The 24,939-nt window shown below is 41.9% G+C and overlaps 1 protein-coding gene across 2 annotated transcripts in view; it reads right to left on the minus strand.

Moving 5' to 3' along the window:
- The window catches only part of ches1 (checkpoint suppressor 1), a 72,236-nt gene that overhangs the window by 17,954 nt on the left and 29,343 nt on the right, over positions 1-24,939 (minus strand). The window contains exons 1-3 of one of the 2 annotated variants that reach the window (XM_037750077.1): positions 22,691-23,693; positions 19,737-20,336; positions 3,006-3,157 (exon numbers count right to left, since the gene is read on the minus strand). In XM_037750077.1, the coding sequence (XP_037606005.1) occupies positions 3,006-3,157; positions 19,737-20,318 (734 nt within the window). In that variant the 5' untranslated portion in view covers positions 20,319-20,336; positions 22,691-23,693. Of the gene's footprint in view, positions 1-3,005; positions 3,158-19,736; positions 20,337-22,690; positions 23,694-24,939 lie in introns of those variants that run through there. The other variant, XM_037750076.1, reaches the window with a different exon arrangement.

Here is a 24,939-nt window from a genome sequence, read left to right on the forward strand (position 1 = left end):
ACATCTCTTTGCAAATGAAATAAAGTATTGACTGAGTTCATCTTTGCATGTTAACTCTTAATTAAAAATGAATACAGTGTTTTGGAGAATTAATACTGTATCACAAAACATAATATCGCAATATTTTCTTTTATCTCGGCTATACAGTTTATGTTTGGTCAAAGTTGTAGTAAACTGTTTTCAGTAAACTGTAGATATTTGTGTGGGACTTTTTGTCATAGCACATACTGTACATACTAGGACTGTCAATCGATAAAATAGTTAATCGTGATTAATCACAAATTAATCGCACATTTTGTATCTGTTCAAAATGTATCTTAAAGGGAGATTTTTCAAGTATTAATACTCTTATCAACATGTGAGTAGGCAAATATGCTTGCTTTATGCAAATTAATGCATATATTTATTATTGGAAATAAATAAACATCACAAAACAATGACAAATATTGTCCAGAAACCCTCACAGGTACTGCATTTAGTATAAAAGAATATGCTCAAATCATAACATGGCGAACTGCAGCCCAACAGGCAACAACAGCTGTCAGTGTGTCAGTGTGCTGAACCCATTTTCATTCACATATCTTGAGGTCAGAGGTCAAGGGACCCCTTTGAAAATAGCCATGATAGTTTTCTTCAATGAAATTTAGTGCAAGTTTGGAGCATTATTTAACCTACTTATCGGCAAGCTAGTATGACATGGTTGATACCAATGGATTCCTTAGGTTCTCTAGCTTTAGAACTGAGCCCGCTACAACCTAAAAATCACAAGTTGTGTTAATACATTAAAGAAAATAGTGGCGTTAAAACGATTTTGCGCTAACGTGTTATTACGATGTTAACTTTGACAGCCCTAGTACATACACGAAGCAGGTGCTGCATCACAAGGGACCCGCTCACCAAGAAATGGACTCCCCTCACTTACTCTCTCATTTCCCACTGTGTGTCACAATGCAAATGAACAACCTCCCCTTCCTCCCCCCCTCCCCCATACTCCAACCTCTCCTCACTCCACCCCGCCTCCCCTTCCTCCTCATGTTCCGAATCCGGCCTCCAATTTGTTCCACTTCCCCATACCTCATTGTTCAAAATGACACTTTTACATTTTATGGTGAACCAATTATTCTGTCTTACACAGTCCGCTGGCTCTGCAAGCCAACCTGCCCGGATCAACTGGGGAGCGGGGTGGGGTGCTGGTGGTGGTGGTGGTGGGGTATGCGGAGAGAGAGAGAGAGAGAGAGAGAGAGAGAGAGAGGGAGAAAGAGAGCAAGCGGAAGAAAGGAAAAAAAAGACGACTAATGGTAGCTCTCGCTGACATATCCACAGGCATGGGCAGGAGAGCCGGAAACTGAGAGGTGAGGATGGAGGGGAGAGGAGAGGTCAGGAGAGGAGAGTGTGGAGGAGACAACACAGGTGGATGCTGTGGAGAGGTGGGTGTGTGAGGGAGGATGAAGTGAATGTAGACAAAGGAGGATTTAATTGAATGATAAAGTGGTGGAGAGCGAGTGAAAAGGGGTGGAGAGAGAGAAGGAATAAATCACAGCAGGGATAAATAAAGAAGACGGAGCGCTGGGTGCCCCCACGAGTTCTAATGTATGCCTGAGGATGAGCGGGAGGGTGTGCGGGACATTAAAAGAGGAGACAAGAGAGCGAGAGGAGCGGAACGGAGGAGCTCGTGTTAGGGAGCCGGAGGAGAGGCGAAACAGGGGGATGGACAGGATGTGCTGGGGAGAGGGCGAGGGAGTGAGCAAGTGAACATGTGGAGAGGAGAGAAGAAAAAAAAAGGCAACCAGCGCTTCTACCTGTGATGTGCCTGAGGGGGATGGAGATAGGAGGAGGGATGGAAGTGTTGCTGCATGAAAACAGCGTGCAAAAAGATTTAAGGAAAGGATGGGGCGGGTCAGCTATATAACGCCCGGGGCCTGGTGGGTGGAGAGAGAGAGAGAGCGACAGATGGAGAGAGAGTTAGAGAGGGTGGAGGAGTGTATATGTTTTCTGTTCTACGTGGCAAGAGGATGCAACTTCCGATTATTTTTATTAGTGATGTTCGTATTGATTATTTTTTGGACGAATCGTTCCGTCTATAAAGCAAATACATCAGAAAATAGTGATGAATAGTTGCTTGTTTTGTCCGAAAAAGATTCAAAGATATTGAATTTACGGTGATAAATAGGACTGGGTTTTGGCACTGATTTCTCCTTTTGATTAAATCTTGATGCAGAGAGTCCTGACTTGAAGTGAATCGATTGATTCTCGAAGGTCCACTTACATTAGATGAATACCTATATCGCATATATACAGTATGAAAGCATTTCTCAGAATGCTCTTTTTCTTTTTATTCCACAATTAAACAACAATGTTCTTTGTGCTTTTCAATATAAAACTGCTAAAAAAAGTTCAAACCCTATTCTGCTGCAATAAGATTGTGAACCAAAATAAGCAACCATGTACTGTATAACACAACTATACCATTTATAACAATTAACCACAGTTATTAACCACACAAAACATATGGTACAAATGTATTCATATTCGCTGAGAAAAAGGCACAGATGCAAAGATCGATCTTGGAATTATAAGAATTGCTTTCGGATCATTCAACTGAAACCAACCAAAAAAAAATTCAAAGACAAAAGCAACAAATCTTTACATGTGAAAAGCTGGAGAATGATTAGCCTTTTTTTTTTTTTTTCAAACTCGGACTCAGACTCGGAAAGTCGGACAAACCTCACTAACCCCGACCTCAGCAGCAGTGAAAAAGCTGTTGTAAATACTGTTTATTAGCACTTGTGTCTCATTAAATCAGTCGTAAACACACTGTCCAACTTCTATCTGTGGACATGTAGCTACGGTGTTTGTATGCGCAAAATACCGGCATAATGCTTTGTTATCAACTGGTATTGCTAACAATGTCTAACCTGGCTGGAGCAAACCCCATTAAGCTTTCCGACTTGCTCCAACTGCAGCACAAATATCAATCAATCAACCAATCAGCTACTCCGTCTTACCTGTGGTGAAATGTCTGAGTCAGGGTGGGTGGGGAGGTGGAGGGGGTGGCCAGGCCGGGCGAGTAGGGATGGTACGGCGTCTTCTTCAGCGCCTGGATCAGGTTGTGCCTATACTCCGGATCTATGGACCACAGAGAGCCTTTGCCTATGCTCTGAAAGAAAGAAAGAAAGAAAGATGAGAGAGATGTTATTGGAAATGCTATCGGGCCCCTCAAAGCACATCACAAACACAGCTCAGCACACCGGTGTGAGCCGACGCGTCCGAAGCTCAAACACAAGCTCAAAATCCAGACCCTGTGCTGGATTCTTATTTACCAAACCACCTGTACACACAGCGACGATGCCCACATACCAGAGGAAGGGAACACTCGGAGGAACGAGAGTTAATACATCCTCAATATTCCAATCCTCTGCTTCTCCTCGGAAAAAAATCTGGAGGCTTTTTTTCTGATTAAGACACAGGGAAACTCTTTAACTTTTTTTTCCACTCCAGAGGCGATGATGGTGTGTATTTTTAGATCAAAGCAGCTTCCCCCCCTCACCTAATGAAGCTGTCGGCTCCCAATCGGAGTGAAACCAGCCTATAGATTATAGAGAAACGGGAGGGATCTCAGACGGGGCCGCTATGAAAATACATTCCCTGTCTCTATCTCTCACAGCCTCCTCCGTGCTTTCATCTGCCTTGTCATCTGAACGTGGCAAAATCTGGAGTTTGTGTACGGCAGAGACTGAGAATGGCAGGGGGGGAGAGAGCAAAGTAAATATAAAATTAAAGCCGTCCTGCCTCGTGTTCAGCTCACTTTGTAGTGCTCTGTGATATGATACAGGTACAGGCTGCAGGGTGGGGAGATGTCATGACTGCGGGCTTGTGATTTCTGCAAATACTGCAAGGAATCTATTAAGAGGGAAATGTCAGATATGCCAGAGCCGTGCGTGTGAGCATTAATTGGAGACAGATTCGAAAACCTGAGGAGCGTTTTGTATTGAAGTGGATGAGAAAAACACACCTTGCTGCTTCGTCTACGTCGGAAACACTCACTTATCTCTAGTGGTGTCTTGCTATGCAGTTCATTTTGGTTACATTTGCCCGGGTTCAGAGATATCAGATGTTTTTGCCACATTTCAAAAATACAACTACTGTTTTTTTTTTTGTTGGCAGAAACAATGTTACGCTGGATAATCCAGTGGACTCACCGTAAACTGGTTTCTTTGGAACTACTTTCTACCTAAAACAAAGTCCCTATGAAAGAGTATTGGAGGACACTATTTCTAGGAAGACATATTGCTGTTTTTTTCCGGTAAAGTATTCACTAATTCATGAGAAAACAAAGACAAACAGAGCCGGCCCTGATCAATTTGGTGCGCTAGGCAATATTTTAGCTGGTGACCCTTGCATCGCAGTTAATTCCACTACAAATCAATGTACACTCACATATATACTGTATAGCTTCATGTTATTGAGATTAAGCTATGTATATCACACTTAAAAGAAAAACTGTATTTCTCAAAATGATGTTGTAGATGGGAGGAACTAACGTTAACTCTAGCTATTTATTAGCTATTTGGGTGATGCTGCAGGCAACCCAGAAAATAAGGCCTTAGACTACATATTTATGCTATTGTTTAATAATAGTATTAAAATTAGTAAAAAAAAGTAAAAGTTATAAACTTTGAATTTTATTTCTTCCCTCATTTGGGGCGCTCTTATGGATGGATGGCGCCCATAGCATTTGCCTCTACTGCCTATGCCTAGGGCTGGCTCTGAAGCCAAATTACAACAATATCTGAAAAACAAACACATAAACAAATAAACACTGTTTTGCAGAAATACATTTTCTATGCTTTCCATTATTTTTTTAACCACTCTGGTTTATTTTGCTGCCTCTTAGTAGTCCTCAAACTTCTAAGAAATACACAAAAGAATGCACAAAAGAGTCAACTCAGACAGTAGTTGAAAAGTCACGCGCTAAAAGTGAAGAATAAGAGGCAACATTCAAGAGCGGATCTCAAGTGACCACCAGTGGGCAACTCTGGGGTCTGAAAAGTGAAGCCAATGCTGAAGTGCCTTAAACTTGTATTCTTTCTAATAGCTAGCAGGGGGCGACTCCTCTGGTTGCAAAAATAAGTCAGATTGTATAGAAGTCTATGAGAAAATGAGCCTACTTCTCACTTGATTTATTACCTCAGTAAACATTGTAAACATGAGTTTATGGTCTCAATCGCTAGTTTCAAGTCTTCTTCAATACAGCATGATGTTCATTTAGTAAATTATACTTTAGGGCGTGGCTACCTTGTGATTGACAGGTCGCTACCACGGTGTTGTCTGGTCTGGGAGTTGTCCGTGTTTTCATCTTAGAACTTTAACCCTTTCACAGTGTGTTTTCAGTTCATGAAAGTTAATTGAAACATTTTGGTCGCCTGAAAACGTCTTATTCAGCGTTCGGTTGTGCTTAGCTCAACGGCCAAAATGCTGAACTCAAGGCTTCAAAACAGCACTCCACAAACCAATGGGTGACGTCACGGTGACTACATCCATTTCTTCTATACAGTCTATGGGGATCACATGATTGATCACGTGTGTTCTGAGGAGACACAGCCAATCAGACACCTCCCAAGGATTTACCATCTCCCCCATTGTTAAAAAAAAATCCTTACATTTTCTCGGTTCTTATCTTATTCTGTGAAAGCCTATTAATGTTATTATTATTTAAATTTTTCAAGTTAATTTTGTGTGAAATCTTTATTACCCCCGCAGCAATGAACACACGCCGTAAACAACAATCTATATATCTCTGATATTTAAATAGGGATGAAAGGAAAAGCCCTAAGGAATAATAAAAAAGGCTTTGTAAAATCTTATCAAATGTGCGTTTGACGATAAAGCCTTACAAGCAAGCAGCAGCTTCATATAGTGGCTAATGTCTCAGAAGGTGCTCTCCTCTGTCTCTATACTGCAGCCATCAAGACACCAGAAAAGCTTAAGAGATGTATAGAACTCTCTTAAATGTGAGAGTTTTTAGTCAGTAGAAATTAGACAAATAGCTTTTATTCTTAAGTTTGTAAGTGGGGGAAAGAGAAAGGTTTTTATTTTACCTTTCACTTAAAACTACAGTGTGTAGGATTTAGCGGCATCTAGTAGTGAGTACCCCTCCGCTCACTCCTCCCTTTCCAAGACTGTGGTAACATGAGCGGCTGAGTGCAAAACCGTGGTAACGGCGTTCACTTCGCTCAGAGGTCATCCTTACCATAATAACACAACTTTAGGAGCAACGGTAGTCAGACGGTGGCTGGCGGTACCACGGTTTTGCACTCTGCGGCTCATGTTACCACAGTTTCACAAGCGTGTCGGAGAACTACGGTGGCCTTCAGGTAACGTAAAAACGCGAAGACTCTCTCTAGAGCCAGTGTTTGGTTTGTCCGTTCTGGGCTACTCTAGAAACATGGCGGAGCAACATGGTAAATGGACTTGCAGTTATATATCGCCATTCTAGTCTTCTGATACTATATGTCAGCATTCATCTATTCACTGATGGCAGAGGATCTAATCTAAATACTCAGTCACAGAGCCTTCAGAAGCAATTTGGGATTAAGGATTTTGCTCAAGGACACTTTGATGTGGACTGGAGGAGTCGGGGATCGAACCGCCGACCTTCCGATTGGTGGGTGACCTGCTCTTCCCCTAAGCCACAGTCCGACGCAACATGGAGGACTCCGTGAAGAGAACCGTGAAGAGGACCCGCTCCCTATGTAGATACTTTCAGTTTCAGGTGATTATACACTAATGAAAACATAGTTATGAATATTTTATTCCATTTCTGCTAATAGATCCTCAGAAATGTTACACACTGTTCCTTTAAGTTAAAAATATAATTCAAATAGAGGCCCTGACACCCAGGCTGGGAACCACTACACTGCACTACACTGAAATGTGTTACAATAAGCTCTTAGTTGTTGTATTGCACCTTTGATAAATGCTCTGTTATGGTCATATCACAAAAAAAATAGTACAGGAGGTGACACCTACACCAACCTGTTCATGTTAACATGAAAACACCTGAAATATAATTTTATGAAATCAAGTACATAATTGCAAAAGACAAACAAAAGCATGCACATCTGAAAACAAATCCTGCTGCATGCTTCAAAATCTGTCTCAAATGATCCCTCTTATTCATATCTGACATCTGACTTTTTTGGTTTTATAAATCCCTTGATATGCAGTATACTGTATGACAACACAAACTCTATCATTTCCAGTGAGTGATGAGCATGCAGAGCCTCTGTGGACACCCTGCGTCTCTCAGTGGGTCTCCTGATCCCAGGATGTCCAGTGAATCACTCACTACACCATCTGACCTTGTAAGAATGCAAGAAGCTAATAGGATGTGTGTGCACTGTTGATTTGTGTCCCCCCCTCTGTCTGGATCTTTGCATTAGCATGTGAGCCGTGTTGAACACGGGCCATATGTTTTGCTGAGTGTGTGCGTGTGTGTGTGTGAAGAGGGGTGAGTGTGTGTATGGCAAGTTCCCTAGGGAGTGTGATATTACCCAGCGTGGTCTGCTCCTGGGAGTGCTTCTATTACTGCCAGCAACGCCTCTCCTGGAGAGCATGATATTACACACACATACACTCGCTCCCACAGAGGTGACCCCCACTGGGCCAAATTTCCCCTTGCACCTCCAGCCCGCCAGCCGTTTGTGTGTATATATATATATGTGTGTGTGTGTGTGTGTGCCTACTCTCTGCCTGCTTGCCAGCCGATTAAATCAATGCTCTCTTCAGAATCTGTCTGCTGGGTCCCCTGCTTCTGCCAACCAGCCAGCCAATCAAAGCGCTCAATGTGTAGACCCCCCCGGTCAACAGGCCAATCACAGGGCGCAGCTCACAGGAAGGGTCTGTCACCTGGGTTATAGCGGTCGCCTTGGCAACAGGCATCATCTGGGCTTGGAAGCGAGAGGAGGTGAAATGGACTTTTTTCATTTTCTGGCAAAGTTGAGAAAAAAAGGCAGCATGTCTCGAAATCGATTATCACAAAAAGTATTCAAGGTCAGAGATTGGCTTCGAGTTTCCAGAGGGGTTCAACTTTGATACAGTGTGACACAGATTTTTAAAAATAGGATGCCTCCACAAGGGCGGATCTTACAGCGTAAAAAAGCAAAGTGATGGAGGACCGTGGTCTCGACTTTCACCTGTGTTTGTGATCTCCATTTATATTATTTCCTCTCTCCATCCTCTGATCCCCATCTGGTCTCTCTCTCCTCTGATAGGAGCACTATTCTCTGGATGTGTTCGTGTTGCATCTGTGTGCTGGAAAATAGTCACATCGCTGTAGTGTTTGCAGCTGAAGAGCAGGATTACACAACAAAATAATCCACAACTCGAAAACGTTAACCCCGGACTTTAAGAAATACTGTATCTATCTACAGTGTGAAACTGGCACCGCATTAGACTTCAAATTGCAAGTTTAAGCAATATCACACTTAAAAATAATTTAATTACATGTATCTGTGTCACTACATCCGGTTTGGTGTAGTTGTGATTAAGAAAGCGCCCTCTGTGTTATAAAACCGCACAATACTGAGCGATGTACAGATATTTTCATGATGGAGAAAACATGCGTACTGCAACTTGCCTTGGACACGTCATAGTGTGAGTACAAGACAAAAGGGGAAGAAAGAGGAGACAAAGGCGGAGAGAGAGAGAGAGAGAGAGAGAGAGAGAGAGAGAGAGAGAGAGAGAGAGGGAGAGGGAGAGAGAGATGATTGTGTGTTGCCAACATCTGTTTCCTGTGTTATATAAGCTGTGGGGGCTGGTCTCCCTTGGAAATGGGAGATATTAAAAAGTCCTGCTGCCACTGACCCCGCTAGTAACACTCTACTACTGCTACTGCATTCTTATCTGCACTATTATCTTTTGACATACACATCTACCTGTACCATATACTGTATATCATGACTTAAAATCCAATATGACAGTTAGTTTCAGACAACCAAATCCACAAAAATACATACATACACGGCAATACAAAGAGTACTACATTATTTTCTCGATTACTCAATTAGTTGTTTGGTCTGTAAAATTGTCAGAAAATTATGAAAAATGTCGATCAGTGGTTCCCAAAGCCCAAGATGATGTCTTCAACTGTCTTGTTTTGTCCACAACTCAATGATATTCAGTTTACTGTCATGGAGGAGTAAAGAAATCAGAAAATATTCACATTTAAGAAGCTGGAATCAGACAATTTGGACTCGTTTTTCTTAAACAAAATTCCTCAAACCTATTAATCGATTGTCAATTGTTGCAGCTCTACACTTTCTTGCAGAGAGTTAGAGGAGATTGATACCACTCTCATGTCTTTACGCTCAATATGAAGCTACAGTCAGTTAGCTTAGCTTAGCATAAAGACTGGAAACAGGGGGAAACGGCTAGCCTGGCTCTGTTCAATGGTAACAAAATCCGCCTGCCAGCACCTCTAAAGCTCACTTATCAACACGTTATATTTTGTTTAATGCATACAAAAAAAACAAAATGCAAAAATGACGCACTGTGTTTTATGGGGATTGATCAATTAATTCATATTTACGCTTTATATTAAACAAACAACATAAAAAAACAAATTAGTTAATGAGTGAACTTAATTAATATTTCAAAGGTGCTTCAGATTTTTCTACATTTGCTGACTGTTTTCCTACGTCAAAAGTCTTTGGGCTAAGCTGAGATAAGCTAACTGTCTAATGGCTGTTGCTTCACATTTAATAAGAGTGGTAACAATGGTATCCTTCTCAACAACAACAACATAAAGTCACTGAGCACATTTCCCCCAATGCTGAACTCCTCCTTTAAGGTTGATGAGATTCTATATTTTTCTTACAGTCAACAAATCCCATAAAAAACACTAAGAATTTATGCCACAAACAAGTATTGCCTGATAGATCTTATTCCTCTGTGCCACAGAGCCCCAATGTTGTCCACCACCTCTTAAAAACACATCAATGAGCCACACTGTTCCACTGACTGACATGTTGCCTTATTACAATGAACACGGCCATTTATTTTGATCAGTCAATCCCACATTGCAATGCTGCTGTAAATACTCACTAGAAGACCAAATGTGTATTAATCTACAGCAGAAAATAATCCCCAACAAATGCGCAATTCCCCCCAGTTTAAGTAATGTTTGCTAAAAAAAAAACTGCAGTGCCCGGCTGTTTTGGGTCTAATTAAACTTTATATTTATAATCTTGTTTTTTTTATTTACGGGACAGATCTCAAGTAGGAACCAATGAGCTTGAGGCCTATGGCATGTTTCCACCAAGCCGCCCAGTTCAGTTTGTTACACATTAGAACGGATATTTTTGTGTTTCCATTAGTAAAAGTTATGTATGGAACCAATAGAACCACTCCATTTTTGGTACCACCTTGGTCGAGGTTCCAAGCGAGCTGATCAGATACTAGAAGATGGAGTTCAAACACTGCAGACCACTGATTGGTCAGGGAGAATCGTCACTAGTGCGGCACGAGACATCCTGCACAAACCCGCCATTTTTAAATAGCGGCGTCAATAGCTGGCGTCAATAGTGGACGCAATTTTTAATTGACTTGACCTAGATTTTAAAAAATGGCAGCTCGCAAAACTACACCGTACACTACGGCGTACAACTGACGAAGTGCAGACGTTTGAGTGTTTGGTTGCCATTAAAATAATGAGGCGAGTGTCCCGTTGAGGATGATATTACAGCAGGTTAATGCGCTGCAGCTACGGCGATCAGCTGAGAATCCCGCCTACACTTAGGTGGTACTATCTGCAGTGGAAACTCGGCGAAAACAAAGAGAAAAGGACCTGGTCCTGAATCTTTTTATGGTATTTGATGATAATAAGAAAAAAATATCTCTTCAATCAACCGCTATATTATAACAGCTGTTAAAATGCAGCTATATACCTCCCACCACTAAAAACTGCAGCTTTAAATAGTTTTATCATAATCAACAATGGCATCCATATACTATGGAGACCCATTTAAACTGTTCATATTGGCTATTAAGAGAGGAGGAAGTACATTTTTTTTTCTACTCAGCAATGAAATGAGATTAAAAAAGATGTATGATGCTCAGGGAGCACAGAGCTGCCACTCTCCGTGCACAGAAACATGCCACGCATCAGCATAAGAGGCTTTGTTGTCCATGTGCAATATTACTTAACCTATACCACCAATCTAAAGTATTACGACTGCGTGTCATTTTATGATGGACGTCCACAGTCGGAGTAAAAGCATCAACCCTGGTTAAGCCGTATTAACCAACTGTGATACAAGGATCCATCATTACTTACTGTATATATATAGTAGAGGATTAATCATATAGTATGGCGTGGACCAGATCCATGTCTGAACAGCAATTAAGATATTCAGTACAGTCGGAACCAAAACAATATGAGGTCTGTTGTTCAGAAATGAAGCGGATGCGTGACTGCAGAGAGACGAGAATTACAGCAGAGGATGCAAATGTTCTAACAGCGAGACGAACACAGAGCTTTTGAAGAGGAAAGGGAAAAGAGGAAGAAGAGGGGGGATATTTCTTCTGATAAAGTTGCTTGATACAGGCCATTTCTGTTCTCGTCCAAGGCCGTTTGACAACAAAGAGACAACGGGACAAAGAGGCCCTGTTGGGTGTGAATGCTACATGTTGGTTGGACAACAGGTTATTTTTGTAACAGCATAAAAAATGGAGCGGGGTAACATGTGGAAACTTCTTCTACAGGTGTTATGAATTGACTTTCCTTTCCACAACTTCCAAAACCTGTTTCCCATGTGGTTCTAATTTAAGCTAAAGGTTGCCCTAGTTTGTGCTTCTCCTGTAAGCATTTACACATTTCTTCTTGACTTTTGCATTGGCTACTACAATCCAGTCACAGATAAAAGTCTGTGTTTCCCCTCAAAGATAAGTACAGGGCAAACTTTCAAAAACGTTGCAGGTCATTTGCCAATAGGGCTGTGTATTGGCAAGAATCTGGCGATATGATATGTATCACGTTATATTGCGATACTGTAAGCAAGACGATATATTGCAATTTTTTAAATCAAATTTTACGAAAACTGTCGTATAAAGAACACACCACCATATGCATAAAATCTGAGTAAAAAAGTGTACTTTTTTAATGCAATCAGAACAGTGGCTGTGGGATCTGCATTTGCATTTATCACAGTCCCTGTAACATCCAACATCATAGCACTACTTCAAGAGGGCGCATACTGTACACTAGGAAGGCGCATCTCTTTGCAAATGAATAAAGTATTGACTATTGAGTTAATCTTTGCATGTAAACTATTAATTAAAAATCGATAGCATTTTTGAGAATCAATACAGTATCACGAAACGTAATATCACGATACTCGATATTTTCTTACACCCCTATTTGCCAACACTGAAGACATTTCCAGATTCCCCAAAGACACTAAAAAAATATTCCATGCGGTTCACAGTACATTTTAAACTGATCTCACAATGTGTCTAAACTAGGGCTGTGTATTGGCAAGAATCTAGCAATACGATACGTATCACGATACAGGGGTAACGATTCAATATATTGCGATATATTAAGATACTACATGTGATTATCATATAGTGGGCATGTCTTTAAAGGGGAGACTCGTGGGTATCCATAGAACCCATTTTCATTCACATATCTTGAGGTCAGATGCCAAGGACCCCTGTGAAAATCACTATGCCAGTTTTTCCTCGTCCAAAATATTGCGTAAATTTGGAGGGTTATTTTGCCTCCTTTTCGACAAGCTAGTATGACATGGTTGGTACCAATGGATTCCTAGTCTCATATGATACCAGTAACCTCAATCTAGCTTTAAAAGGCTACAACCTCGGAAAAATCGAATAGCGGCAAGGCCCAACGGTGGGCCGTTGGATTTTTAAGAGGTTAATTAAAAATCGATACAGTGTTTTGGAGAATTGATATAGTATTGTACAATATAATAAACTCATGTGAACTCATATTTTCTTACACCTCTAGCCTCAACTAAACTTCAATCTGTGAGTGCATAATAATCACAAATACAAAAGTCTCAAATGTAAACACTGATTTCACGAGAGGGACAAACTGGGCAGAGTCCAATGTAAGCAACTCCCAAAGCACCTATGATATGTTGTCACTTCGCAATTAATTTCAGTGAGCTCCTTTGGGTTTCTGTCCTTCCTGAGCTTGTCATGGAGGCTTCATTTTGATGTCCGTGAAAGTTCTCCATGGACACGACCAAGTACCAGCCTTACAGATGTTGAAATGGCTTCCCTTAGGCTACACCGAACAAATGGTTTGTGACAACAAGGCTTGTCCTCCTACTCATGACTCACATTGACAGAAACAAACACAATTAAAAAAAAGCCAGCCATATATTTGAATAGCTTATTAAAGCAGTGTTAATTGATTTTTGAAAGCTGTTAACACAACATTGACATATTAACACCTTATGAAGTTGACATGTTAGCAAACAATTGGCTTGTACACATCCAGCAGACACCATGCAACATTAGCAGTTATTTGGAGTTTTTCCTTTGAGCAGTGGCTTTATCATAGCCTTTTCTCTTAAAAGATCTCCCTGTTGCGACTTAAAAAAGACTGAATCGAAACTGTGAAGTTGCCGACTGTAAAAGCGAAACTGTGAACTGAAAGCTCCCTAGAGCTGAGGGAAAATGACAAATTGGATGGTAACTCTCTGTGGGTCACTATGAGTGAGTGCTTTCATATTACATATAGTAAATTGACACATTTTTATTGTCAAAATATTGATTGGTGCAGCTTTAAAGAAATATCCTTCAAAAACGTAGGAGACGCTCGCTTCATGCTAAACCCGAAGTGCTGCCACCATAAACTGTATATATAGATGGACGACGCGTCTCCACTTTCTCCCACTGTACAAAAGTGAAGCCAAAATATCCTGGATAGCCAGAGTCTGCGCAGTAGTGATTGGGGGGGCTGGAGCCGTGGTATTGAGGTCCCGCCCACACACCTGCCCGAGCCAATCACAAGCCAAGCACAGCCGCAGCATGCTAGTGAGAGCCGCCTAGCTGCTACGTTTGGCTAGAAAGACACAACAACTAATCATAATATCTCTATAACTACTTTTATGATCAAATTGACCTCACCCCCTTTTTATTAGAAATGCTCTGATACCATTTTTTCCTTCCTGATACCGATTCCGATACCTGAACTTGTAGCGATCCAATACCAGAGTGATTAAAAAGTATAGTTATTATTAATATTATAATTATTATTATTTAACAGCTGTTTACTACTGACGGATGTGATATGATTACTGTCTTTGTTGTATGGCCTTGCTCAGGTTAAACCCTTTGTAAAACATGAACAAATACATTTTTGATTTGTGGGTTAATAAATGATGGTATTGGATCGGTGCATAGACTGGAGTACTCGCCGATACCTGATCCCGAATTTTGGACAATATCGGACGCATTTCCGACTTTATATACAGTCTATGATTGCCACATTGTGGCTGTATATCACTGATGTTTTCATCGTTTTATCAGAATAGTGCATGTCTTTGTTAAAACTTGTTGAATGGAGGCTATTTAGTTTTTGGAAAATGGCTAGAGGAGAAAATTACGCCGATCATAAAGCACCAGCACAAGCCTACTTTCTCATACACATACTGTACGTCCTTTTTTTTTATCCTAGCTTTTCTTAGTCTTTTATTTAAACGGTAGTATCTTTTTTCTTCAAATGTTCTTCCACATGCATACTTTTAAATCAATACAGCAAGAAAGATATCATGTGTTTGAGAAAGAAAACACAGTAAAATGCTATTCACTCCTGCAGATACATCAGTGGCAGCGACCTGCTGATAAATGAGCGTCTAAAAAAACAAAAAAACAAAAACACCTCGGGCTGACACATCTAAGCTCGCTCCAGATGCTACAGTTCATAATGTTCCGAGTTAAAACGTGAAAGAATCAAGGGCGCCTCTCATCCGAGGTTAAGTTAGAGGTGACACACTTAAGTGCAACACCGAGAGACTTCATAGTGAGTCTTAGATTACAAAACTGCCTGTTGTCTCTGCTGCGATTTCATAAGAGGCTTTGAGAAATATACCACTGTGTGCCTGCCTGTGTGTGTGTGCGTGAGCGTGTGTGTGTGTGTGTGTGTGTGTGTGTGCGTGTGTGTGTGTGCGTGTGTGTGTGTTGCGCTGTTACAACACTGATCTTCAGCGCTGATCCAGAAGTCTGAGGGCAACAACACTTGTCATTAAAGGCATGTCATTCAGCACAGTGAAGAATCCTGTTTGTAAACAAAGCCATGGCAACCGTGGGACGCACACACGCTCTCTCCCACAAGTTCACACTCATGCACGCACACACACACACACACAAAAATGGAGCAGCAAGCTTATTCTAAACTAGTCCCCATCTTGTCATCTGCCTGGATATGACCCAGAAATACAGTCACTGGAACAAATAGGCCGCTGTCATATTAATCTCCACCTCTGTAAATTGATGGAAATATGATTTGGTGCGTTCACAGTAACGCCATGTTGCCCTGCTTCCGCCTTTCTCTCCCTGTGTGTGTCTATGTCTATCACTCACAATGATAACTTGACCTCCCCTTAAACAAAACCCTCCGTCTTTTTTCTTTTCTCACCGCGAGTATAATGCAATATAAAGAAAAAAGATATATATCTCAGACCCTGTAATTGCACGCTCGATTAAAAAAAGACATAAACAGGTAAAGCAGGGCAGGAAAAAAAAAAGGAGTATTCACATGCAGATATTCTCAGTGAAAAGCTTTGAATGGCGGAGTAGTCTGACTGAAATTACAGAGATTCTGTAATTGCAGCTTCAGATAAAGCGCGGCGCTTGGCAGGTAGAGTAGGAGTCTGCAGAGATGTGCCCTCATTTCTACACCGACATGGCGCTCGCGCATGTGTGTGTGAGTCCTTTTTGAGCATTCATGCGTGCTTGAGAGCGTGTGTGTGTGTGTGTGTGCGTGCACTTGTTTGTTTGCGTGTCAGACATGCCCTGTGTGTGTTTGGCGGTATGTGCGTGCGAGGGAGAGGGGAATAGGTTTGAAGGGTTAATTAGCGTGCTGTCTTAAACGGTGTGCAGCGACAGGAAGACAAGACAGGCTGTCCTTGCCAAAATCACCTCTACGCATGCTGCTCCACACGCACACACACACACACACACACACACACACGAGTACATATGTGCATATAACACAAAAGGAGGACATACACTCATACAGTACACTCATTCTCCCCCACTCAGCACCTCAGTGCCCATCTGAAGCTCAAACACACATGCACATATTTCATACACACACACGCCTAAGTCAGTAAAGCCAAATCAGTTTTCCCGTTGCTACAGCAACAGCATACTTTTATGTCAACTGCAACCTAGTTACTATGGAGATATGTATACAAGAGAAACTCTGTGCCGTTGTAGTCAAGGGCCAGATGACAGCATAGCGTGAGGGTGTGTGCACAGACACACACACGAATACACACATACACACATACACACCATGTACTCTTCATCCTTCAACCATTTTGTAACTCAAAACACACACACCCACACACACAGACACACACACAGAGCCCACTCAGAAGAAGAGTTCAGGTTCACACGCTGGTCAAGGAAAGCGTAAAGAGCTCCCATATCCTCCAGTACAATCTCAATCAACTAAACACGCAAAGCCAGCATTGATCCTCTGCTGTTTGTCCCCCCCACCCCCCAACACCCTCGGGCAAAATGAAATCTAAAGTCTTCTGGCATCTGTGTTATTAAATCCTCCAGTATTAATTTAGCGCTAATTGAGTGAGGGATTCATTCCCCGTTTACCCCGAGTATTTAACGGAGTGAAATCTGGATGGGAAAAGCCGGTATAAAAGACTGTATCAAGACTTAAATCAAAGGCGAAATGCTGTTCCCGCTGGGGAAGCGCAGAACGTCTGAGTGAAAGAGAACTATGAAAGCAGAGATCATCAACTATTGATAAGGCCGAATCTGGTACAGCTGTAGACAAAATACAGAATATGTTTGACTTCAAGTTGGATATGCCTGCAAACCGCTGATAACTGTCTGGCTGTGAAGCAAGTTATAACCACACATGATAAAGTGAAAAATGAACTGCGTGCTGTATTCGCCGTATGGCTGAAGTGTTATTTTACCATAGGAGTGAAAAATGATTTTAAAAAAATTAGGGCAGTCAATTGATTAAAATGTTTAATCGGGATTACGCGCATGATTGTCCATAGTTGATCGTGATTAATCGCAAATTAGTCACACATTTTTAATCTGTTCAAAATGTACCTTAAAGGGAGATTTGTCAAGTATTTAGTACTCTGATCAACATGGGAGTGGGCAAATATGCTGCTTTATGCAAATGTATGTATATGTTTATTATTGGAAATCAATTAAAAACACAAAACAATGACAAATATTATCCAGAAACCCTCACAGGTACTGCATTTAGCATTAAAAATCATAACATGGCAACCTCAAGCCCAACAGACAACAACAGCTGTCAGTGTGTCAGTGTGCTGCCTTGACTGTGGCTTGCCCCAAACTGCATGTGATTATCATAAAGTGGGCATGTCTGTAAAGGGGAGACTCGTGGGTACCCATAGGACCCATTCAGGGGTCCCATTCGGGGTCCCTTGACCCAGACAGTTTTTCCTCAGTAAAATTTAGCATAAGTTGGAGTGTTATTTAGACTCCTTTGCGACGAGCTAGTATAACATGGTTGTTGGATTCCTTAGGTTTTCTAGCTATAAAACTGAGCCCGCTACAATCTGAAAATCGCAAGTTGCGTTAATGTGTTAAAGAAATTAGTGGCATTAACATTAATTTGCGTTAACTTGTTATCATGTTAACTTTGACAGTTGTTTGCTGCTATATTAATGCTCTGGATATCATATAGAGCACCTAAGAAATTAGAACTTTTGGGGGATCATATAATCCTATGGATGAGTACATCCTTTGTTTCACCATGGCCTAACTGTGCCATTGACAAATATTTTATCAGTATTTTATTTCCTATTTTACTTCAAAGTCCCCTTCAAGGAGTTCATGTGTATTTACAAAACCAGATCAAATAGCTCATATACTGTATGAGGTAATGGAATGCTTGAAACGGCTTAATAATTATAGAATTTTTACATCAAAAGTGGCCTTGTATTTAGTGAGGACTGCTATTCAGTTTCCACTTTGGCTGCTAAGTTAACTAGTTTCACATTCTGACATAACAAGCTGCTACTCAGCCCTGACTGTAGGAGGTCATGAAATGATCTTAAAATTATTTTTAAAAGTACTGAGAGATTGCAACCGTTGGTTAGTGCCACTCTCCAAACGGCTCTTCTTTTTTTATGGCATAAAACCCAATCCACTCACTATCTTTTAAAATGTTTACACGATACAGAGTAGCCGTTCTTCCCATGACAATCCGTCCTTGGACGATCAGATAAAATGTAAAAATGAGAAGCCTGCTACCGGCATTACCGACCCTTTACTTAAAGGGAACATTTAGGTCAAAGGACGTCTTGTGTTTTAAGGGTGGTCATTGCCACAGTGGTGGATTCTGGATGAAAACCCTGCTGAGCTTTATTACAATAGCAAGTGCTACTTTTCACTACGTGTTTTTTTTTTCTCAACAAAGACATTTTTAATTAAAACAAAATAAGCTGAAATTCTAAGTACATTCTTGTTTAATGTTGTAGTGATGCAAGCTGTCATAGAAAAACTTGTAATTTGCAAAGCTGCAAATTTTCCTGATTTCCTGATTAGGTCAGAAAATATGACAAAAGAATAATAAATGAACTGAAAAAGAATCGGATCATGTTTTTGAGGGGCAAATTTCCGTACTACTTCGTTCAAATAGCAGGGGTGGAAAGTAACTTTTACTCAAGTGCTGTACTTAAGAAAAATTTTTTCATGTATTTCCATTTTCTGCTACTTTATACTGAAATATTGTACTTTTTACTCCGCTACATTTATTTGATAACTTTAGTTACTTTGCAGATTCAGATTAATAACACAAAATATAATCAACAAATAAATTATGATGTATTATTAGGGATAAAAATAGGCTATTTATTGATCCCTTGCAGTACCTGTGAGGGTTTCAGGACAATATTTGTCATTGTTTTGTGTTGTTAATTGATTTCCAATAATAGATATATTTTTTATAAAGCAAGCATATTTGTCCACTCCCATGTTGAAAAGAGTATTAAATAATTGACAAATCTCCCTTTAAGGTACATTTTGAACAGATATAAAATGTGATTAATTTGTGATTAATCGCAATGAAATATTTGAATCGATTGACAGAACTAATATAAGTAAACATAAATAAACCCCTCCTTTACCAGCTGGAACACTAAAGTGATATACACATTGATGTGTCAATAATCATAATCAAATAATATAATATACATTATTCTGAAATGGGCCATTCTGCATAATGAGTACTTTTACTTTTCGTACTTTAAGTATATTTTGAAGCTAATACTTTTATACTTTTACTTAAGTCAAATTTTCTTTCACTTGTAATTTATAAGTATTTATACCCTGTGGTATTGGTACTTTTACTTAAGTAAAGGATCTGAGTATTTCTTCCACTGCTGTCAAAAGGTCAAAGTGGATACCCAGCCCTTAGCTTGAGGGAAAATAAACATTATCCAACATTTCTACACCACAGCTGATGTCTTTACCTGGCTCCGGTCTTTATCCACCTTCTTGAAGCACTTGTTGAGCGACAGATTGTGGCGCACTGAGTTCTTCCAGCCGGTGGGGGCGCTTGCAAAGTAAGGGAAGTGCTCCAGGATCCAGCCGTAGATATCCTTCACGGGCAGCCGCTTGTTTGGCGCGTCCTCGATGGCCATGAAGATCAGGCAGCTGAAGGAGTACGGTGGTTTCCGGTTGGCCCCTGCCGCCAAGTCGTACGCCGAGTGTGCGTCGCCGAGCAGGGGGTCGTCCGGAGAGGGTGACGAGGAGGAGGGCGAGCGGGGGTGCTGGCCGTCGGGGTCCTGCAGGGGGGAGACGCTACGCAGCCCCGAGTGGCTGAAGCTGTTGAGTAGGTCGGTGCTCTCGTGGAGCCAGGAGAGGCTGGTGAGCTCCTCGTCCTCGGCCTTGGAGAAGGAGGCGGATAGGGACAGGGAGAGGTCGGCCGCCTCGGCCTCGGAGGCGGCTGTGGCGGCGTCCCCCTGCCGATACGGCGGGCTCATGCCCTGCGAGGCACTGGCTCCACTACTGGGGCTCTGGGCCTTTTTACTGGGGGGCATGGTGGGTCCCATCCAGCCCAGGGCTCACTCCTGGAGAGAGAAACAGCAGACAGAGGAGAAGGGAGGGAGGGAAGAGGAAAAAAGAAACGAGGTCAGCTTGTGAAATCCAGCTGGCTTCTCACATAAAGCCTTCATTTTTGTTAAAGGCCAAAGGGTGGAGACACGCAACAACATTTTGACCGCATTCCCAATTAGGCTGCGTTAGATCTGAGGCGAAAAGTATACATCATCATTTCTCTCTGGGGCTTTCTATCCAGTTCTGACTGGGACGGCAAATTTAGTGCTTCATTGGTTGAGGAAATCTTTCCTTGTACAACCACCCTCTAATTACTAGCGTACCAGCAAAGTATTGACATTACATGGGGTTGCTGTCATAACATATGAACACTGTTAAAGGTCTAATAGATGTAGGGTCACAGAGATGACTGCGGTGCTTTGACAACTCTACAGCAGTAGGAAGGTTGGAGCTGTGGATCACGATCGGGAGATTTGCCAAGAAAAGAAAGAAAACAACTCAGCGTGCGCGTTAAAATCCATCCCTATTTTAATCAGACCATAACTCTCCCAACATAAGAGCAACGCTGTGCTCGTTAGATGCAGGTAATGGAAGTGTCTGAGGCACTGTCTACACTGGGGCTGACCCGAATGCTTCAAAACATCAACCCTTGCCAAAGTATTCAACCTCCAAATCCCTATTCGAATGCTTAGTTTTTTTTTATTTTTAATGTATAAGTATGTAATAAAATTGTATAAATCCCCAAATAGCTCATGAAATAAGGAATAATCCCACAACATTATTCATTATTCATATTCAACATTATTTGCACTGCTCCGCCAAGCTTCAAATACCTTCTAATATTTCTCACCAAAGCTTCGAAGCCAAAAAAAAATGGTATTTGGGACAGCCCTAGTATACACATATGCAGATATTTTTTAAAAACAGATATTTTCCTTTATACGTTTTGGCCTGTCGCCCACACGCAAACGGAGTTTTCCGTCACAAAAATGGAAAACGCCTTCTAAAATGCAGATTTTTTACAAACTCTGGTTACTTTATATCTGTGTGGACGTGTAAAACGGAGCGTTTGGGGAACAATGATTTTCGTTTCGTTAGCACTGCTCGGACTAATTACTACTTTACATTTGAAAAATGTTCCAGTCACAGGCCGAATGGTAATTGAATGGACTTTTGGACAATTGAAGGTGAGGTTTACAGCATTCAGAAGGGCTACGGTCATAAACCTGAATGACCTCCCTTTCTTCATTTATACATGTAAAGAGACAGTTGATGACAGCAGAGTGATGAAAGCAATCCCAGCCACCCACCAACAATAACTGTTATCCAACTGACTGTAATGAAGCTGAAGGAAAGGGAGTGAGAAGGGTGGTAACACAATTCCTTGACCCTTAACTTGTGATGACGTGTAAATATTACGGAGAATGTTTGGAGTCGTTTTTGCGTTCGAGTGTGGACGGAGATATTTTGTAAAACAAAGGTCCTGTGGACAGATTTATTAAATTTTTTTAAACAGAGGGGAAAATATCATTTTTTTTAAATATCTGTAGACGTGTAGACCGGGCCTGAGTATCACACCACAATCAGAAGGCTCACAACCAGGCCTCTGATTGTCCTCTAGCACAGACAGCTGTGGGGAAGGACCTAGGCGGCAGCTAGCTACATCTAAATGTAATCTGCTCCGCTCGCCCTGTGAACATGTTTCAGAGTCTGGACACAAATACACACACACCCTCGCTGGGGATGCACGTGTGCTCACACAAACACACACATGCAAGTGAAACCTAAATTTGCATGCGCACACAAATTCTGGCAAAAAAGTCTAGACTGACAAACGGGGGGTACAAAAAGGTCTCGAAACTAAAAGCATGCACACATACATGGATGAACACGCATACACGCGTATGAAAGCACACACACGCACACACCAGAGCGCAGCGCCATTAGGACATGGGGATTAAATCCAGATATGTTCTGGCTGGCCCCTGTGTGGTGCGATCGCTCTCTAATCCAAGGTGATCATCGGCCGATCTGTCCCCTCACTCTGCGTGATTGACTGACAGCTGTCACCCGTGGCAACCCGCTGTGCCGTGACAACTGTCAGTTCGCTACAGCTCCGGTCGCCGTGTCACCATGGCAACAGAGCAAAACAACTCTGGTTATGGTGCTTTTCTTTCTTTCTTTCTTTCCTCTCTCTTCTCCGTGTCTGCCGCTCCTCCACCTATCCCCCCCTGTCTTTTCTACCAGCGCCGATAACTCTGCTTAACAGTGTTGATAGGCTGTAGTGGAAGGACTGGGCTAAATATAGAATTGTGAGGTATAGCTGCTGTGCTGTTGCTCGGCGTATAGTCGGCCAGCCTATAGTCACCCCGCTGCTCCTTCCGAATCTCTCCGCGACGTGAGGAAACGCTCGGCGGAGCTGCACGTCTTTGATCTCCCCTCTCCGCTTCTTCTCCTCTCTTTTCACTCCTCACACTTTCTGACAGCACAGCACGCTCATTCAACAAGCTGTACCTGTCTGAGGCACGCCGTTGTTGCACCAATATTGACATTGAGCGTAATGAATTCAAATTGCCCTGGCGACGAGAACGCCGTAGCTGAAAATAGTGAGCGCGTAATCAAAGGGATGGGCGAGGTGGAAAAGGGGGCTTTGACAGGCTTTTCAAGGTGTGTGTGCGTCTCTTTGTACGAGTGTGTTTATGCGTGTGTTTGACAGGCTTGTCACGTGTGTGTGTTCGTCGTAGGAAGGAAGTAAGGGCATCGTAGTGACATCGCTCCTGGTAGGAGTCCGCTGGAATGCGGAGATGGCTCTGATGCTCTCTTTCTCTCCATCTCCTCTTCCTCCTCCTTGTTATGTTGCCATAGCGGCAAGGGGGCCATGAAACATTACGGCTGACAGTAAAGTCATCTCATTTTACTGTTGCTATGACAACAAACTCCTCACTGTTGGTTGGGGCCAGCGCGAGCTGCCGCCCAAGCCTCGTGCCTGAGTGTGTGTGTGAGTAGATGCATGTGTGTGTGTGTGTGTGTGCCACCACGTCTCCCGTGGGCTCTCATAAAGCTTAACACACTTGCTCAGCTCTAAACAAACTTTCATGCAACTTCTACAGCGGCCCCTCAGGACCAACTGCTAAAGGACAAAGGCAGATATCGCTCAAGTTCAGACTAAATGATGCCTGCTGCGTGTGTGTGTGTGTGTGTGTGTGTGTTTGTGTGCGTGTGAGAAGCATCCTCACATTTGTCTGACAGATGGGACTGTGCTATTCTCTCTGTCGTCTTCATTCGCTGGATCTCTTTGTGTTTGCATGCTTTGTTTTGATTTGTGTTCGTCTCTGTTTGGCATGTCCACATTTGGCTTAGCGTGTGCACGTGTCCCCCCCCCCCTCCCCACCCTCCACCATCGGACTGTAAAGCACACTATCTGCCTATACTCTCCATCCATGTGCATACCAATGCGATTTAAAGCAGCTGTAATCTGCGCGGCGTTTTCTCTGTTCCCTCTGTGACCCCGGCACCACACCGGCTCTGTTTGCACTCTGATAACACGGACTTAAAAAAGATACCACTCAATTAGAGTAAATGACTTTCCCCCGTTTGAAACACTCAACGCTTAGAGGTTGGTGGCACACTTAAGTCAGATTGTTTCTATTATTATGCCTGCCATGAATATAGGGTTCGTAAGACTCTGACAGGTAACAAAGGCTGGAAATTACCGTGGCAACTGTGTTGAACATTCAAACTTCCTCCGACTCCACGAGTGACACAGCCCTCTATTCAGCGGCATGATTATAAGTGACAGCAGAAAATTATAATCTACAACAATTTTGAAAATTTGTTTAAGTGAGGAAAACCATCACACATTTTCTTGCTTCAACATCTAACATTTCACTGTTTTATATTGTTGTATTATTATACTTTGGTGGGACAAATCAATAATTTGAAGAAGCAACTTTGGGCTATGGGAGCTTGTGATGGGCATGGGCAACAAATCTGAATCAACTTCAATCCACTTACTACTAGGGCTGCCAATTGATTAAAATATTTAATTGCATGATTGTCCATAAATAATCACGATTAATTGCAAATTAATTGCACATTCTTTATCTGTTCTAAATGTACCTTAAAGGGAGATTTGTCAAGTATTTAATACTCGTCAACATGGGAGTGGGCAAATATGCTTGCTTTATGCAAATGTATTTATATATTTATTATTGGAAATCAAATAACAACACAAAACAATGATAAATATTGTCCAGAAACCCTCACAGATACTGCATTTAGCATAAGAAATATGCTCAAATCATAACATGGTAAACTGCAGCCCAACAGGCAACAACAGCTGTCAGTGTGTCAGTGTGCTGACTTGACTATGACTTGCTCCAAACTGCATGTGATTATCATAAAGTGGGCATGTCTGTAAAGGGGGGACTCGTGGGTACCCATAGAACCCATTTTCATTCACATATCTTGAGGTCAGAGGTCAAGGGACCCCTTTGAAAATGGCCAGTTTTTCCTCGCCAAAATTTAGCGTAAGTTTGGAGCTTTCTTTAGCCTCCTTTGCAACAAGCTAGTATGACATGGTAGTTACCAATGGATTCCTCACGTTTTCCAGCTACA

This window comes from Sebastes umbrosus, chromosome 18 (assembly GCF_015220745.1).
Source record: "Sebastes umbrosus isolate fSebUmb1 chromosome 18, fSebUmb1.pri, whole genome shotgun sequence".
NCBI lineage: Eukaryota > Metazoa > Chordata > Actinopteri > Perciformes > Sebastidae > Sebastes > Sebastes umbrosus.